Below are 17,956 nucleotides of genomic sequence, written 5' to 3'. Positions count from 1 at the left end.
AGCCAGCAGCCGCATTTATCAAATGGTAGAAGAATGGTGGATCAATAACTGGTTTGACAAATCATACCCAGAGGGTATTTGTTAATGGGTCAGCATCTTCCTGGAAAAGAGTGACAAGTGGAGTTCCCCAGGGGTCTGTCCTGGGGCCTGTGTTGCTCAACATATTTATGAATGATTTGGATGAGGGATTAGAGGGGATACTAATTAAATTTGCAGACAATATTAAACTGGGAGGGATAGCAAACACAACCAAAGACAAAATCAAAATACAGGCTGATCTTGATAGGCTCGAGAAGTGAGCTAAACTGAATAAAATGAAGTTTAATAGGGACAAATGTAAAGTTCTGCATTTAGGTAAGAAAAACCAAATACACCAATATAGGATGGGGGAGACTTGACTTGGCAGTAGCATGTGCAAAAAGGATCTAGGAGTCTTAGTAGACCATCCATTGAACATGAGTCAGCAGTGTGACTCAGTGGCTGAAAAGACAAATGGGATTTTGGGCTGTATCAAACGGAGTATCATGTCCAGATCACGGGAGGTGATGGTACCACTTTACTCTGCTCTGGTTTGGCCTCATAGAATCATGGAATCACAGAGTTGGAAGGGGCCATACAGGCCATCTAGTCCAACCCCCTGCTCAACGCAGGATTAGCCCTAAGCATCCTAAAGCATCCAAGAAAAGTGTGTATCCAACCTTTGCTTGAAGACTGCCAGTGAGGGGGAGCTCACCACCTCCTTAGGCAGCCTATTTCACTGCTGAACTACTCTGACTGTGAAACATTTTTTTCCTGATCTCTAGCCTATATCGTTGTACTTGAAGTTTAAACCCATTACTGCATGTCCTCTCCTCTGCAGCCAACAGAAACAGCATCCTGCCCTCCTCCAAGTGACAACCTTTCAAATACTTAAAGAGGACTATCATGTCCCCTCTCAACCTCCTTTTCTCCAGGCTGAACATTCCCAACTCCCTCAACCTATCTTCATAGGGCTTGGTCCCTTGGCCCCAGATCATCTTCGTTGCTCTCCTCTGTACCCTTTCAATTTTATCTACGTCCTTCTTGAAGTGAGGCCTCCAGAACTGCACACAGTACTCCAGGTGTGGTCTGACCAGTGCCGTATACAATGGGACTATGACATCTTGTGATTTTGATATGATGCCTCTGTTGATACAGCCCAAAATGGCATTTGCCTTTTTTACCGCTGCATCACACTGCCTGCTCATGTTTAGTTTACAATCCACAAGTACCCCAAGGTCTCGTTCACACACAGTGCTACCTAGAAGCGTATCCCCCATCCAGTAGGCATGCTTTTCATTTTTCTGACCCAGATGCAGAACTTTACACTTATCTTTATTAAACTGCATCTTGTTCTCATTTGCCCATTTTTCCATTGTGTTCAGATCTCGTTGAACTCTGTCTCTATCTTCCGGAGTATTTGCCAGTCCTCCCAATTTGGTGTCATCTGCAAATTTGATGAGTAGTCCCTCCACCCCATCATCTAGATCATTAACAAATATGTTAAAAAGTACCGAACCGAGCACCGAACCCTGAGGTACCTCGCTACTTACCTCCCTCCAGTCTGATGAAACACCATTAACAACAACTCTTTGAGTGCGGTTCTCTAACCAATTCCCTATCCAACTAATTATCTGAAAATCAATTTATCCATCAGAACATCATGGGGAACCTTATCAAAAGCTTTACTAAAATCCAAGTAAACGACATCAACCGAATTTCTATGATCCAGCAAACCTGTTACTTGGTCAAAAAAGGAAACCAGGTTGGTCTGGCAGGACCTGTTGGAGACAAATCCATGCTGACTTCCTTGGATCACCAAATTGTCCTCCAGATGTTTGCAGATCACTCCCTTTAATATCTGCTCCATTATCTTCCCCACAACAGAGGTCAGACTCACTGGTCTGTAGTTTCCTGGGTCATCCTTCCTCCCTTTTTTGAAGATCAGAATAACGTTTGCTCTCTTCCAGTCCTCCGGGACATCTCCAGTCCTTAAAGAGGTTCCGAAGATGATGGACAAGGGCTGTGCAAGTTCTCCAGAAAGTTCTTTGAGTACTCTCGAGTGCATTTCATCCGGATCAGGGGATTTGAACTCATCCAGTGCAGCTAAATGCCTCTCGACAACCTCTCTATCCATGTTAACCTGCCACCCAGACACTGTCCTTTGGCTATGGCCATCTCTAAATGTGCCTAACACTTTGAAAAAACAGATGTAAAATAGGCACTAAGCCTTTCTGCTTTCTCTGCATCTTCCGTTAGAGTTTGTCCACCCGCACCCAACAGTGGGCCTATTGCCTCCTTTACGTTTGCTCCTCACATAACTGAAAAATGTTTTCTTGTTACAATGGGCTTCCCTGGCCAATCTTAGCTCACTCTCAGCTTTGGCCTTTCTGATGATTGATCAGACATTACTCTGATCAGACATGACTCGGTGCTTGCACAGGGGATACCTTTACCTTTAATAATTCAAATGTCACTATCCAAGCAAGACACTAAATCAGTACGTCATGGCTGGCGCCAAAGACACTCTTTGTGAGAAGTGAATGTATGTGGGAAGTTTCAAAGGGATGGTATCCGTGGGATTCAAGGCCAGTTGGCCAGGAAGCCATAACTCACTAGGAGCGGTTTCACAATCACAGGCTGTTCACAGAAAACAGAAACAGAAACAATCAGCTGATAGACTGGTTCCCATCTCCAGATGAAGGCTGGAGATTTCACACCTAAGCTTCAACCAATGTCAATCTGATTTACAATACAAAGTAGTTTTCCCTTCTGAGCAATTTACATAGCAAAGCTCCAAGGCACACAGGATCAAAGGCGGGGGGGGGGGGGACCACAATTATTTGGCAGAACCAACTTAGTTCTGACACTCACCAGATTAGAAGTCCCACTCCTAACCACTACACCAAGCTGGCTTTCCATAGCACACAGCAAACCTGTACTGGATTTTCGAACAGTTGTGGGAATATCAGAGGGATGTCTACATGTGCTTTATTTACTACAAGAAAGCTTTTGATTGTGTGGATCACAACAAATTGTGGGAAGCCCTGCAAAATTTGGGGGTGTCAATGCATTTGATCAAACGGATGTAGTCACTCTACACAAACCAAGAAGCCACTGTATGTACACCATTTGGCAACACTGACTGGTTCAAAATAGAGAAAGGAGTGCGCCAAGGTTGTATTCTGTCCCCCTTCCTGTTTAACTTGTATGCTGAGAGAGGTTGAACTCAAAGAATCAAACAGTGGAATTAAGATTGGAGGAAGGAATATAAATAATCGTTGGTATGCTGATGACACGACCCTCCTGTCAGGAACTAAGGAAGGCCTAGAAGAGCTGATAAGAAAGGTCAATGAAGTAAGCAAGAAATTTGGCCTTTTCTTAAACACTAAAAAGACAAAAATAATGACCACCGTAAAAAATAGACATGTCACAATAACAACTGAGATCAAAGGCATTCAAAAATTCATTTTTCTTGGATCACAAATTGATGTGTTGATTGCAGTTTGAAAATTAATTGCCAAATTGCTCTGGGTTGCTCAGCAATGATGAGCTTAAACTGAACATGGAAAAGCAAGGACATAAACCTGACTAGCAAATGGAGATTAGTTAGATCTCTTATTTAGAATCATAGAATCACAGAATCATAGAGTTGGCAGGGGCCATGCAGGCCATCTAGTCCAGCCCCCTGCTCAACGCAGGATTAGCCCTAAGCATCCTAAAGCATCCAAGAAAAGTGTGTATCCAACCTTTGCTTGAAGACTGCCAGTGAGGGGGAGCTCACCACCTCCTTAGGCAGCCCCTTCCACTGCTGGACTACTCTGACTGTGTACCCACTTATGGCTGTGAAAACTGGATGATGAAAAAAATTGGACAAGAATCTATTAGTTTGAACTCTGGTTTGGAGAAGGCTTCTGCAGGTTCCATGGTCAGCAAAAGTCACAAACAAAGAAATACTACAATGAATAAAGTCTGATATATCAGTGGTAGGCAAACTCACGAATCTCCGACTCACTTACTTTGGCCATATCATGTGATCCAAGTAAATGAAGAAAGCAGTTATGCTAGTATTGGTCAGTGGAAAAAGGAAACCAGGCCGCCAGAGGGCGTGGTGGTTGGACACCATTGGTATGGACACTGGCCAGAACACTGCACAGCTGAGGGAGGCAGTGCAGGATCAGGGATTGTGGCAGCCACTGTGCCATGGGATTACTGAGAGTTAGGGCCATTTCGCACGGCTTCAAAGTAGCACAATGGTTGCTATTTGGAAACGCTACTAATTTGCCATAACCCACGACGTCGTAGACAATCTGCAACAATCCTGAAACCAATCAGCAAAAAGCGCTTCGTTGTGGCGCTTTCAGGGGAATCCAGAAAAGTGGATTCACCCTCCGGATAGCGATACACTCCTGCAACCAATCTGCAACAGTAGCGCTAAAGACCTGTGCGTTACCATTGTTGCTGGTTCTTCAAAGTCCCTCCCCCTGGCTCTCTCCTCCAAACTTCCGGCGAAGCGATCGCCATTTTTTTTTCTCCGATCGAGCGGGGATAAACGCACCGGCGAGCCTCTTTCTGTTTAGAGGCTTCCCTGGCTTCAGTCCTTCACCTTTAGTCACTAAGCACAAACCACTGAAAAGCCCGTTTGCTGAAATAAAGTCCCTTTATTTTTTACAAATAAATTCAGCCGAAAATCGGGCCCGTGAGAGGGGGGGGGGGGGATTTTTTTTTTATCACTCGAGGCAGCGTGCAAACGATCATACAATCAAACGACAGCTCACATTAGGCAGCTGGATGGGTCTCTCCGTAGCAACGAATCTACCTAGATTCGTTGCTATGGGTCGTTTTTTTTTTTTTAAAACCTTTCTTAAAGGGAAAGGGGCTGTTTGGGAGCATGCTAACGGCTGCCCATTGGCTGCTTGACGGCCAGGGGCGGGACGAGCTTGGCAATAGCGCTTCCTTTCTAGCGATTTCTGCCGAGACCGGAAGCCTGTGGGAAACGCTAAAAAACGCAACTGGTTCCACTACAAAGGCAGGTATGCATAATGACGAATTCCACTATTTTAAATGGCGATTTTTCATTCCGCAAACAATTTGCAACAAAGATCCCTGTGCGAAAAGGCCCTTAGACTTGACTGAATAGCTGACAACAACAACAACAACAACAACAACAACAACGAGTTACATGCTCTTCCAAATCAGGAACAATAATTTTTGACCCTGGCATTGTCTGGAGCTGCAAACAGGTCCACTGCTGACATTCCCCACACTGCAAACATATTGTACAGATGTACTTCATGGAGAGAACCCATTTTTGAAATACAACAATCTGTCTGATGAGCACATCTACCTGAGTGTTCACTTCTCCCGGCATAAAGATCGTATGAATATTTGATTCAATACATTAGAAGAATTTCCTATAGTAGTACAATTTCCTGTCTGGATCCTGTGTCCCCCTGTTTGTTGACATAAAACTTGGTGGCCATGTTGTCCATCTGCAGCAGAGTATTGCAACCTCTGATAATATCTGCAAGGCAGGTAAAGGCATACCTTACAGCTCTTAATCCCAAAACATTGATGTGAAACTCTCTCTCAACCCTAGACGAGGTTCCTTGGACTAACTTTCCTTCACAATGAGCACCCCACCCATTAAAGGAGGCCTTGTCAAGAGAATGTCATGTTTCCGCACACCAAAATGTAAGCCTTGAGAAAAGTTCTCTTTATCACTCCATCATTCCAATGACCTAATCACTGGTCTTGGAATATCCTGGGTGATCCTGGGCCTTAAATACAGCAAGAAACCACAACTAAAGAGTTCTAATGTGTAATCGAGCTAAAGGTAAATTAGGTTAAAAGCCTAATGATCTGTTGCACCAGCTGGAATCAGTTGGCTGAAAATTGTCTCACTAAAACTAAGACAGATTGTTGTAGTGATTAGGAGTGTGGATTTCTAATCTGGAGAGCCAGGTTTGATTTCCTGATTCCCCCACATGAAGCCAGCTGGGTGACCTTGGGCTAGTCACAGCACTGATAAAACTGTTCTGATCAAGCAGGGATATCAGGGCTCTCTCAGCCTCCCCCACCTCACAGGGTGTCTGTTGTGGGGAGAGGAAGGGAAGGCGAATGTCAGCCACTTTGAGCCTCCTTCAGGTAGAAAAAAGTGGCATCTAAGAACCAATTCTTCTTCTTCTTGTTCAGCAATCTCTGGGCTCTCTCAGCCTCCCCTCCCTCACAGGGTGTCTGTTGTGGGGAGAGGAAAGGGAAGGCGACTGGAAGCCGCTTGGAGACTCCTTCAGGTAGAGAAAAGCGGCATCTAAGAATCAACTCCTCTTCTTCTTACAGCTTGTCAATTCTCTCTGCAGGCAGTATCCCTTTAGCCTATAATGAGTCAAGGCAGACTTCAATTAATTGAATACTCTGAGATTATTTGAGTCCAACAGTCCCAGCTGTGCACACACTTTTACAGTCAAAGCCAGGGACCGGAGGTGGGGGGGGAGAGGAAGGTCCAGGGACCGGAGGGGGAGACGGAGGTCCAGGCGCCGGTGTACTGGCGGGCAAATGCGCAGGCGTGGCAGTTCCAGGTTTGCATGTTTGCACCCACTGGCACCCGTGCCTCCCCCCCACAGCTCGGCACTCGCTGCGCTGGTCCCTGGGAGCGTTCGGCCGCTTTGGTGAGCGCTGCGGGGGGGGGGGGATATGCGGGTGCGAATGCACAGGCGTGGCAGCTTTGCGCCTGCACGTTTGCGCCCGCTGGTGCCCACGCCTCTCCCCCGCAGGGCAGCACTCGCTGGCATGCTGTCGCCTACGCCTCCCTCCCTCCCCGCCGTTGCCCGGTTCTGGTACGCGGCCTGGGGGTTGGGGAAGACTGCAGTAGCTAACCCATATCGGAACACTCTGTATTGGTACACCGTTCCACCACATTGAAGCCACAAATATTTACTATGGTCTATAATGATGGAAACATGAAAATACGCATCGTTCAGATCAACCACAGTATACCAGCAATTGGGTTTTAATAGTTTCAAAATAGTGGGACAAAAATCATCAATTTTCAAAAAAATATTAAACTTTCTTAAATCTAAGATGGGTCTAACACCAACATCCTTATCAACAGTGACCGTGGAACAAAAACCTGCTGCCCTGAACGCCCTGCTTCAATGGCCTCTTTACCCATTAGAGCCCGCAATGCGTCAGTCAGCTTCAAGGAAGGGTCTCACTCTCCTCTGTGGATAGTGGAGCAAATTCTAGCCTGTAGCCATTCTGAACAATTTCAAGAACCCACTCATCTGAGGTAATCGTATGCCAATAACTGATATGGCCAACTAAACAATCCCTAAGCAGAGGAATCAGAGGCCGCTCCTCCAGCCAGAGCCCTCCCTCTTCAGTCTGGGACAGTTCCTTCTCAAAGGCCGTGGGGGGCTTGGTTAGAGGATGGCTAGACCCCTTCCTCCTGAAGTTACTCTGCTGGATGGAGGGCTCAGATGGAGGATACTGTGCAGAAAAAGCACTACCAAAACAATTCTCCTATTGATAATGTGCCATCGGTATCTCTGAAAGGTGCATTGTTTCAATTGAGAAGACCCCTGCTGAGTTGTCAGAGACTCTGCAGTCTGTTTATTCTTCTTATCTTCTTATCGTCTGTATTGGATGAAAACTATGCAGATCCTTCAGTCTTGCACTTCATCTCAAATGGCTCTAGCCATGGCTCTAGATGCAGTATCACCTGAATTCTTGCTGGCTTGGACTTGTTTAGACAAATGAGCTGCCTCTGTCTGAAATACCTTAGCCAAAGCTCTCTTATCCCCAACAGAAGGTTTAGGAAAGGCACCATCCACTCCCACAGGAAAAGTTGACAGCCAGCCATAACAGTCTGATAATTAGCAATCTTAAATCCTAAAGCAGCTGATGAATAATGCTTCTTACCTAAAACTTCCAATTTCCTGCCCTCTTTATCGGTAGGTGCAGCATGGTAGCCCTGTCTACCCTTCAGCTGCATCTTCTCCACTACAAGGGAGAAAAGCGGTGGGTGGGTAGAAGAAGCATTGAATGGTTCCTTCTGAATCCTGTATAAATGTTTAGCTTTTCTGGAAGCCAGTTGGACTGAAGACAGTCTCAGCCACAAGTCTGTACTTCTCCAACACAGGGAGGGCTACCAAATCTTGCAAGTCTGAGTAAAGGGAACTTAAAATGTTATCTTTAGTCTCTACAGATATAAAATCAATTATGAATGGATAAATACTAAGAAATAAGAACAATTGTATATAGATCCAGTATAAAAGTATTAGGGTGTAGGGTTAGTCCAGCTCTGTCTTATTTTTATAGCTACCCAAGCAAATTTAGAAGAAGAAGAAGAAGAAGAAGAAGAAGAAGAAGAAGAAGAAGAAGAGTTGGTTCTTATATGCCGCTTTTCTCTACCCGAAGGAGTCTCAAAGGGGCTTCCAGTCACCTTCCCTCTCCCCACAACAGGCACCCTGTGAGGAAGGTGGGGCTGAGATTGTCCTGATATTCCTGAAGAAGAAGAAGAGTTGGTTCTTATAGGCTGCTTTTCTCTACCTGAAGGAGGCGCAAATGAGTTTACAGTCACCTTCCCTTTCCTCTCCCCACAATAGCAATAATTTTCTCGGTCTTATCTAGTTTGGTCAGGTCCTATGATTTCAGTTTGTCTCCAGAAACTGCAGATTGTCAGCATGTAAAAAAGGGTGATGCTCACCTCCATTGTGTAGGTCTTTCCTGCACCAGTCTGTCCATAGGCAAAGATGCAAACATTGTAACCGTCAATGCATGAGGTAATCAGGGCTTGAACATCCTGGAAGATCTTTTGAAAACAAAGCCTGCATAAGAGACCAGCAAAGTGACCAACTGCTCTGCTGACCAACTGGCTCTGGGGATAGATGTTAACGAGACTGTCAGTCCAGTCAATCCCTCTCAGGCTTTGGAAAAGACCCAAATGCGTTTAAACAATTTGGAAGCAGGGGGAGAATCAGCTCAGGTCACTTGTCCTCATCGACTTCAGGTAAAGAAGAAGCTTCCCCCCTCCCTCCTTCATAGAGATTCCTCTCCAGCTGAAAGCCACTGTGACCCCAGCAACACTCATCCCTCCCATACACAGCAGGAGACCGTGCAGCCCTAAGAGTTGCAAGCCCCAGAATACTGTGGCCGTACTTACATCTTCCTGTGTTGCTCCTGGAGGGAAAACTTTGTCCAGTTCAAATGACACCTGTTTTCCCTTGTGCATCAGCTGCAAAACAGCATCATCATCAGGATCAAAAGTCACTGCACTGGCAGCATCTGGACCTTCTCCATCCTCTTTAGTTATCGGCCTGACACGGCCAAATACTCGAATATTTCCTTCAAAAGGGAATTGAAAGAAGCTGGTTTCCTGGCCCCTGATTCCTTTGCAAGACCAATAAGAACCCTCTTCTGGCATTTGGAAAATTCCAGATTAAAGCTTCCTTTTTATCAAGCAGCATGTATACAAATTCAGTCAACAGCTAAACTATCTGAGCCATTATAAGTTGCATACTATGCTTTCAATCCCAAAGTCCCCAACCCACTGAAGCTGGCAACTAAAAGTCTTTCACCAAAATCTCTGCACAGACCTCTCAATCGCACGAGTTCATTGTGACATTTTTTCCGGAGCTGCAGTTCCCTGCGGTATTTTCTCAGCAGCTCCTGGTTTGTGCGGTTCACCTCTTCAATGGCCTGCCCAACCTTCAAGAGAGAGCAAAAGATTCCGGGACAAGATTATACACAGATAGCAGTTACTGCATCCACCTTCACCCTCTGGCTACCCAAACAGCCGTCTTCGACTGAACTACTCATTACTTATGATGAGCCTAACAATGGAAAGGTGAGGCTCAACCCCACACTCTTGACCCAAAACACAATCCTTAAACTGTAGATTGCTCTTGAGGTTTTCTGACCTCTGCCTTGGCATTCTGGAAGGCTTCTTTAAGCAGAACGGGGAATCCTCTGACTTGTTGCTTGAGGCTACTGTAATCATTAGTGAGAGTTTGAAGAGCAGGTTGGAGTGTGAGAAGATTTTTCCGCACTCCTACAAAGAAGAATAAAGAATAGATCAGAGGTCCACACAGAGAAACTCCCTTTTCCATTGCCACAGACAATTCTCCTTGCATGAAAAAGCCATAACAAGGAAAAAGGTAACTTTGGAGGATCTAAGAGATTCTACTAGTGACCCCCCCCCCCAAAGGTATTCTGTCAGGTCCTCAGAATCTCTTCACCTGCCAGGTTCTCATGCACTGCTTTCATTTCTCTTTGTGCTCGTGCAAATGCTTCGTCAATGGCCTTGTTCTTGTCCTCTTCCATGGTCTGCATTTTTTCCAGCATTTGTTCATGAGCTTGCTCTAGCTCCGACTCACACATCATAACCTAGAAAATGGGCCACAGTGAAATTCTTACAGGAGCCAAACTTTCTCCTAACAGTCTCTTCTACACTGGTGGGAAAGAATTCAGTTCCAGGGGAAGATTGCAGGTTACCTCCGGGTAGGCCAAGTCAGCCATGCTTGAAGAAAATGCCTCTGGCTGAACTGAGTGTTACGCTAGATTCAAGTCCAGCAGTATCTTCGAGGCCAACAAGATTTCCAGGGTATCAGCTCTTGAGAGACAAACTCTCCTCAAAGGGAGCTTTGGCCTTTGAAATCTTACATTCCAAACACCTTGTCGGTCTCCAAATAATGTAATTTAAAGGGTGGAAACTGAGCACGACTGGAAACTAGAAATTAGTACGCCTGAAAATAATGAGATGAAGAAAACACAACTTTCAAAAATGTACTTTCTTTTCAGTCCACTCTCCAAGCAATTACAAAGAGATTTCTATCCCTCTTCTATGCTGCTGAAATTGCTTCCTTATCTTCCCCTTTCAGGGTACTGAAGCAACTTCTCTTTTAAAGGAAAGGAAAAGGAGGCACATCTTTGCTCTGGATGGGGAAACAACAGCATCGGCTTCTCTCTCTTCTCCTCCCTGCCAGGCAGACATGACAGGAAATGAGCAGGGTCCTGGCAGCTTTGATGCTCTTCCAAGGGAAACACAGAGTACATTTCCTCCCTTCAGACAAAGTTTCAGGGGTAGAGATTCCGGAATCCAGCAAAGGTTTCCCCACACGTGTCCTGCAGACCTGCTCTGAAATAGCGGTCTCTTTTGTGACTGGCTCTACCCACTAAGCAGCCAGTTTTAGACTGGCAACTCCCTAGGCTCTTGAAAAAATTAAGTAGCTCCCCAAAACATTTAAATAATTCTGACCCGTTAGTCATTTCTCCACCGTAAGTGAATGGTAATAATTAAAACAACCCATTATAACAACACAATCAAAAACAGAAGTACAAACAATGGGCATACCAATTAAAAATCAGAAACACCACCAAAAGCAAACAGGAAACCAATTCCAATCAAGAACAGAAAAGAAAGGAGTGTGGGGAGAACCTGAAGCATCATGTCACACCAGGATCCAGGAGACCCAAATTCGAATCCCCACACTGCCACGGAAGCCCAAGGTTAGTCACACCCTCTCGGCCTAACCTCCCCCCCTATATTGATGTAGGCAGCGCAGAATGATGTAAACTGAGAAAACAGGGTTGCCCTTACCTGTAACTGCTGTTCATTGAGTGGCTTTCTGGGCAGTCCCACATGGCTGTGAGTCTTCTGAGAGAAGAGCTAGCAAGCTTAAAACAAGTTTCTAGAATCTCCCAACAATGCTCACACAATGCTCCCCTCCCCTCACACAGGGTGACTTTCCCACCCAGTCATGGGATGAGGGAGGGGTTAGCACTCTCCTCTCATTCTGCTTCTTGACACTGGAAAGGTAAGTCAAACAACTGTCAGCGACCCACAGAAGACCGCTTAGAATCATAAAATCATAACTGGTCTTCGAGGGCCATCTACTCCAGCCCCCTGCACTATACAGGAACTCACAACTACCTGCTCACAGTGACCCCAATTTCATGGCCAAGTGATCCCTCCACCTAAAATCTCCAAACCCAGCCTGGCCTGGAGGAACTTCACGTTCCATGCCACAGTGGTGATTGGCTAGGAGAGGGTGGGAAGGGGAGGGATCTCAGCCATAAATATCCTGCTGTCCAAGGCTTGTTACACTTGGAGCGACTCAATTCCAGAGACGTAGGAGCTTTCTTACGTACTCTGGGGGGATTGTTGGGGGGACTCCAGACCCATCAGAAGAAGAAGAAGATGATGATGATGATGCCACTTTTCCTTAACCGAAGGAGTCTCAAAGTGGCTTCCAGTCGCCTTCCCTTTCCTCTCCCCACAACAGACACCCTGTGAGGTGGGTGAGGCTGAGAGAGCCCTGAGATTCCTGCTCAGTCAGAGCAGTTTTATCAGTGCCGTGGCGAGCCCAAGGTCACCCAGCTGGCTGCATGTGGGGGAGCGGGGAATCGAACCCGGCATGCCAGATGAAAAGTCCCCACTCCTCACCACTCCACCAAAGTGGCTCTCAGTTTCTGAGGCTTTTCAATGGACGGGGGGAATCCACCCTTGCCGCTGCCGTTTGCTCTCTTCCTGGCCCACATCCTACACTACAGGCCCGTTTTGAGGCTGTTTAAGGGCAACCAGGGCTTGTTGTGTGGCCTCCAGGCCCATTTTGAGGCTTTCCAATGGTAGGGAGAGGGATCAAGCCTTGCTGACATCACTTGCTCTCTTCTCTGGCCTGCAGCTTACACTGCATGGGCGTTTTAAGTCAAGTTCATAAACGCAGCATTTCTGCCATATAGCCTCTGCTTTAAAACTTCCAAAGGAGAACTCACCACCTCCCAAGGCAGCTTCTGCTACTGAAGAACCGCTCTGTCAGGAACTTCTTCTGAATGTTTAGGTGAAAATTCTTTTGAATTAATTTCAACTCACTGGTTCTCATCCGACCCTCTGGGGCAAGAGAGAGCAACTCTGCTCCATCTTCTCTATGGCAGCCCTTCAAGTACTTGAAGACAGTGATCATCTCACCTCTTGGTCGTCTTCTTTCCAGGCTAAAGAGACCAAGCCCCCTCAACCTTTCCTCATAGGACTTGGTCTCCAAACCCCTCCCCATCTTCCTGGCCCTCCTCTGGACATGCTCCAGTTTCTCTATGGTGCCCAAAACTGAACATAGTACTTCAGGTGAGGTCTCACCAGAGTGGAGGAAAGCGGTAACATTACGCTATACTTCTTTTAATACAGCCTAAAATCCCATTTGTCCTTTTAGGCATCGAGGCCCACTGCTGACTCATGTTCAGTGTCTGGTCTTCTAAGAGCCCCAGGACCTTCTCATATGTACTACTTCCAAGACAAGTCTCCGCCATCCTATAGTGATGCATTTGATAGTTCTTACCTAAATGAAGAATTTTACACTTATCCCTAATGAAATTCATTTTATTCATTTTAGCCCAGTTTTCTAGTCTGTCAGGATCATCCTGTCTTCTGATTCTGTCTTCTGGTGTGTTTGCTACCCCTCCCAGTTTAGTATCGTCTGCAAATCTAATAAGCAACCCCTCTGTTCCTTCACCCAAAACATGTATGAATCTGTTGAACAAAACAGGGCCCAGGACAGATCCCGGAGGCGCTCCACTTGTCACTCCTCTCCAAGAAGATGATGAACCATTTACAAGCACCCTTTATGTGTAATCTGTCACCTAGTTCTTAATCCACCTAACAGCAATAGGATCTATACTGCACTTTACCAACTTGTCAATAAGAATATTACCATATATGCTCGCATATAAGCCGACCCACATATAAGCTGAGGCACCTCATTTTACCACAAAATGTGGGCAAACTTATTGATTCGCATATAAGCCGAGGGTGGGAAATGCTCCATCTTCACAGGCTCTCCCATCCAGCCTCCCCCCCCCAACAAATACAGAAAAGTCAAGAGGATGAATAGCTGCTGGTTTCTGTACCCCGCTTTTCACTAACCAAAGGAGTCTTAAAGTGGCTTACAATTGCCTTCCCTTCCTCTCTTGATGCCAGGCACCCTGAGGGAGCTCTGGTGGAGAATCACAGCCTCATCCTTCCCATTCAGCTGGCACTATCACTGGCACCCAGAATGTTCCCCTGGGGCTGAAATGCAGCTGGAGAAGGGCCGTGACGGCTAGAAGTTGGGGTTGGGACAAGAATCAGGTTGTTGGCTGAGCCTTTGGACAGTGGCCTGTCACGTGTCCGCCTGGGTGGTGGAACAATGACCTCGAGTCAGGATGGCCAGAGATGCCTCTGTGGATTCCCAGCTACAAGGGCATGCTGCTCAGCGGCAGCAGGGAGAGTGAGGGAGACACATCTCCCAAGTGGCTCTCAGGTCGCCTCTGAGTTAGCTGCTCCCAGCCGTGAGGGTCACTACTGACGCTGTGCAGTAGCAGAAGCAGCGGGCAACTATGAGGCCTGCGGGGTTTGGGCCGATCCTGCGTTGAGCAGGGGGTTGGACTCGATGGCCTGTGTGGCCCTTCCCCACTCTAGGATTCTGTGATTCTCCTTCTTTTTTTGCCAGTGGCTCAGACTTAGCTCATTCAGACTCTGAGAGCCTTTCTGCCCGGGAGGCGGTAGGGAGCCAGTAGAAGGGGCCCTTTCAGACAGTTCAGTGCCTTCAGGCCTTTTCCCACAGGGCTGCTTATGCCCTGTCGGCTCCTGCTTTAGGCATTAGGTGCTTACCTGCTGCACATCCAGAAGCAGAATGGCCTTCCCCCGGGCACAAGAGACAGGCCAGGGGCTAGCCCTTTTAGCCCCACAGCCTCCACACAGTCTCCACACAGCCATCTCCTCAAGGGAGGGTGGAAAGAGAAAATCGTCTAAAATGTATGACTCCCTTTTTCTTCTTCTTAGTCACAATCCTGAGGTTAGTGTTGAAGTTAGCTTGCTAATGTCCTCTTGGCAAAGAGGGGGAAACTGCATAGCTCTCCCACATCGCATGACTATGGGTGGGAGGGGAGGGGGAGGGGGGAGCACTCTCGGGGGCTTCTAGAAAGTTGTTTTAAGCTTGCTAGCTCTTCTACAAGGCAGGCCTGCAAAGACACAAAGCCATGTGGGACTGCACAGAAGCCCAAAGAGGAACGTGGGTTGAAAATCTGTAACCAGCAAGCCCTCTGTGGGAGGAGTCGGTCCGTGAGGAGCAAGCCCACCGGTTGGACTCTGGCCCCCCAACTGACAAGCGGAGGGCCCAATCGGCTAGCGCAAAGTGCCAGCCGATTGGGCCCTCCGCTTGACAGCCCGCCTCCCAGACCGCCCACCCTCCAACGGAGCCTGCCTTCGCCTGCTGGCCGCCATTGCAAGCCTGGCAGCCGGCAGGCACGTCGTCACCCGCCCTACTGCGCCGCTGCCTGACTTCGCTTCCGACCCGACAGGCCACCTAGCCAGGCCCATGTCTCCCCAAACACCCACCCTCCAGCCGAGCCTGCCTTTGCCTGCCGCCGACACTTTCAAGCCTTCACGCTGCCCAGCCACGTCCCCGCCCGCCCTCACCTCTACTGCGGGGCGGCGAGCAATGGCCCCGCCGCGCGCCGACTTCACGTCCTCGTCGCTGAGCCCCTTCCCAGCCGACCCACTACCCACCCACCTATGCTCCACTACAGTCTCGCTGCGCCTCAGGCCGCAATCTCATGCCTGCCACCCACCCAGGCACGTCACGGCTCGCCCGCCCTGCCCTCGCCTGCGCCGCCAGGAACCCTGCCCACGCAGTCGCCCGACTTTTACAGGGAGACAATCAGCCAGGTAACCAGCCTGCCGCTCGCCTCTGCCGTGCCTTCCCACAACGTGCTCTCCCCCCTCTTTCAAGCCCTCCCTGCCCCCGCTTGCCTCCGCCGCCCCTTCCCACTCTGCGCTCTCCGCCCTTTTGATCCCTCCCCATCCCCCCTCAGATTCCCGCCACACTTTCTCCCCCCTCCTTCAACCCCTCCCCACCTCCGCACACCTCTGCCACCGCTTCCTCCCATGTGTTCTCCCCCCTCCCAAGCCCTCTGCGTCCCCGCGCACCTCCGCATTCTCCCCCCTACTCCCAGACCCTCCCCATCTGCGCCCACCTCCACCAATACTTCTCCGCCCTGCCTTCTCCACCACCCCCTGCCACCTCTCCTGCACCCCCACCCACCCATGCTCGCCTCTGCAGCCGCTTCCACGCCCCGCATTCTACACCCCCACGCCGCTTCCTTCCTCACAATGCTCCCTTCGTCCTCCATCCCTTCCTCCCTCCTTTCTGCCTTCCTTTCTGACTTTCTATCCCTCTTCCTTCATCTCTTTCTCTGTGCGTCCATTTCTTTCTTCCTATCTTTCTTTCTGCCCATCTTCCTCCCTTCCTCCTGCCCCTCCAGCCACCCATCCCGCTAGCGCCTGCTGCATTTTGGGGGCAGCGGGCTTTATTCCTAGTAAATAAATAAAAAGGAAAGGGCAAGCATTTCTATGTATTTGCAGCGGCAACATCTATGAACAAACTGAGATGAGCTTCTTTACACCTGTTTATGTCTCTTGGCTTGGTTACACACCTGTGCTCTGAGCTTGGCTGTTGCCTTCTGAGAGAGCTGTAACTGCTGCTCCATCTCTTTGAGCACTTGTCTCTGCATCCCAACCTGCTCCTGCAAATACTGATTCTGGGACTGGGCTTCAGAGAGAGCCTGCATGGTCTTGCTGGACTCCACTTGCACAGTTCTGATGACATACTGTGGGGCAAGAGAGACAAGAACACAGCTCTAGAAAACAACAAGCAAGATAATACTAGTTGTTCCACCAAACTGATCAAAAGTATCAGGATCTCCGTCTGAATCTCTTCTAAGTGCTCTCAAAAGTTGACTCAGTTGTAACTTCTAGACAGTTTTAAGAACTATAGTAACATGACAACTGCCAAGTGGACTAGATGACCCTGCAGGTCCCTATTCTATGATTTTATTCTATGATTTTATGATTCTATAATAAAGTGACCAGCATGGAGACTGGCAGTCATAGTGCCTGTGGAGGTTCCCTCGGAGGAGGGAGAAGCTGGACAAGGATAAGGAGAAAGTATGAGCTTGGGAACTACTGGTGAATGTTGCTTTCTTTCTTACACTGCATGAGAGCAGGGTGTGAGGGTATATAAGTTACAGGAGTGGGAGTTGTTTAATTTTTTTTTTTTGGTCTCTTCCTTCACTGGGTGGTGGGAAACTGTTGCTGATCGTTTTAGCTGATATGCATTAGTTGAAGTTAGCTTGCAGTTGGCAGTTTTGCCTGGTACTCACTGCTAGTTCCACCCTCTGCTGGGCGGGCCTTTGAGCTATAAAAGTGGATCAAGCAGGGGGACTCTGTAAGTGATCCAGAGTTTTCAGAAGAGCTCTAGTTCTTCCCACAATAGATCAAATGTTGTAGCTGGCCACACTTTATTCTAAACAGGAGGATGAAGAGTTCAGGGAAGGAACTCCTGGAGCACTTTCTGGAGGGGATTTGAGACAGGTGGGGAAGGTGTCTCACCAATTAGAGGAGAGCCCAATAAAAGAGGACAACGGATGGAAGAATGTTACCCGGAGGTGTCAAAAAATAAGGAAATGTTCTGCCCCTCTGATTCTCAGAAATCGTTTCCAGGATCTGCCTGTAGATACAGACTCTGGACCACAGGAACAAGGGCTATTCCCCCAAAGCTCAGATCTTTCACAGGGCCCTGCAGATGAGAGGACTAGCTCTTCCCCCCCCCCACCCCTCTGTATTAGGACTAGGAGACGTGTGCTGGTAATAGGGAACTCCCTATTGAGATGAATAGATGCCAAAGTGCGTTGACCGGACTTGTTGTCTCAAAAGGTATGCTGTCAAGCTGGCTCGAGAATCAAGGATGTTAAGGAAGGGGTGGGAAGACTTGTGAAGCCCAAGGGCAGATGTCCCTTCCTGCTCATTCATGTGGGAACAAATGATACTGCCTGGGGCAGTGTGGAGCACATGAAGCGAGATTACGTGGCCTTTGGGGGTGGAAAGTGAAGGATTTGGTAGCAGTGCAGT

The 17,956-nt window shown here is 48.0% G+C and overlaps 1 protein-coding gene across 6 annotated transcripts in view; it reads right to left on the bottom strand.

Annotated features, from left to right (window-relative positions):
• Window positions 1-17,956, bottom strand: part of KIFC3 (kinesin family member C3) — a 94,049-nt gene that overhangs the window by 38,607 nt on the left and 37,486 nt on the right. For 5 of the 6 annotated variants that reach the window (XR_013225103.1, XR_013225104.1, XM_077301857.1 and 2 more), the window contains 6 exons: window positions 16,483-16,656; window positions 10,257-10,404; window positions 9,939-10,069; window positions 9,615-9,726; window positions 9,182-9,363; window positions 8,726-8,896 (listed from right to left, as the gene is read on the bottom strand). Coding sequence is in view for 4 of the 6 variants with exons in the window: in XM_077301857.1 (XP_077157972.1) it covers window positions 8,726-8,896; window positions 9,182-9,363; window positions 9,615-9,726; window positions 9,939-10,069; window positions 10,257-10,404; window positions 16,483-16,656 (918 nt within the window). In the remaining 2 variants the exon portion in view is untranslated. The remainder of the gene's footprint in view (window positions 1-8,725; window positions 8,897-9,181; window positions 9,364-9,614; window positions 9,727-9,938; window positions 10,070-10,256; window positions 10,405-16,482; window positions 16,657-17,956) is intronic. The other variant, XM_077301858.1, reaches the window with a different exon arrangement.

Source organism: Paroedura picta, chromosome 10 (assembly GCF_049243985.1).
Source record: "Paroedura picta isolate Pp20150507F chromosome 10, Ppicta_v3.0, whole genome shotgun sequence".
Lineage (NCBI taxonomy): Eukaryota > Metazoa > Chordata > Lepidosauria > Squamata > Gekkonidae > Paroedura > Paroedura picta.
Note: the sequence above shows the minus strand (reverse complement) of the source record. Positions and strands in the feature narration are given on the sequence as shown.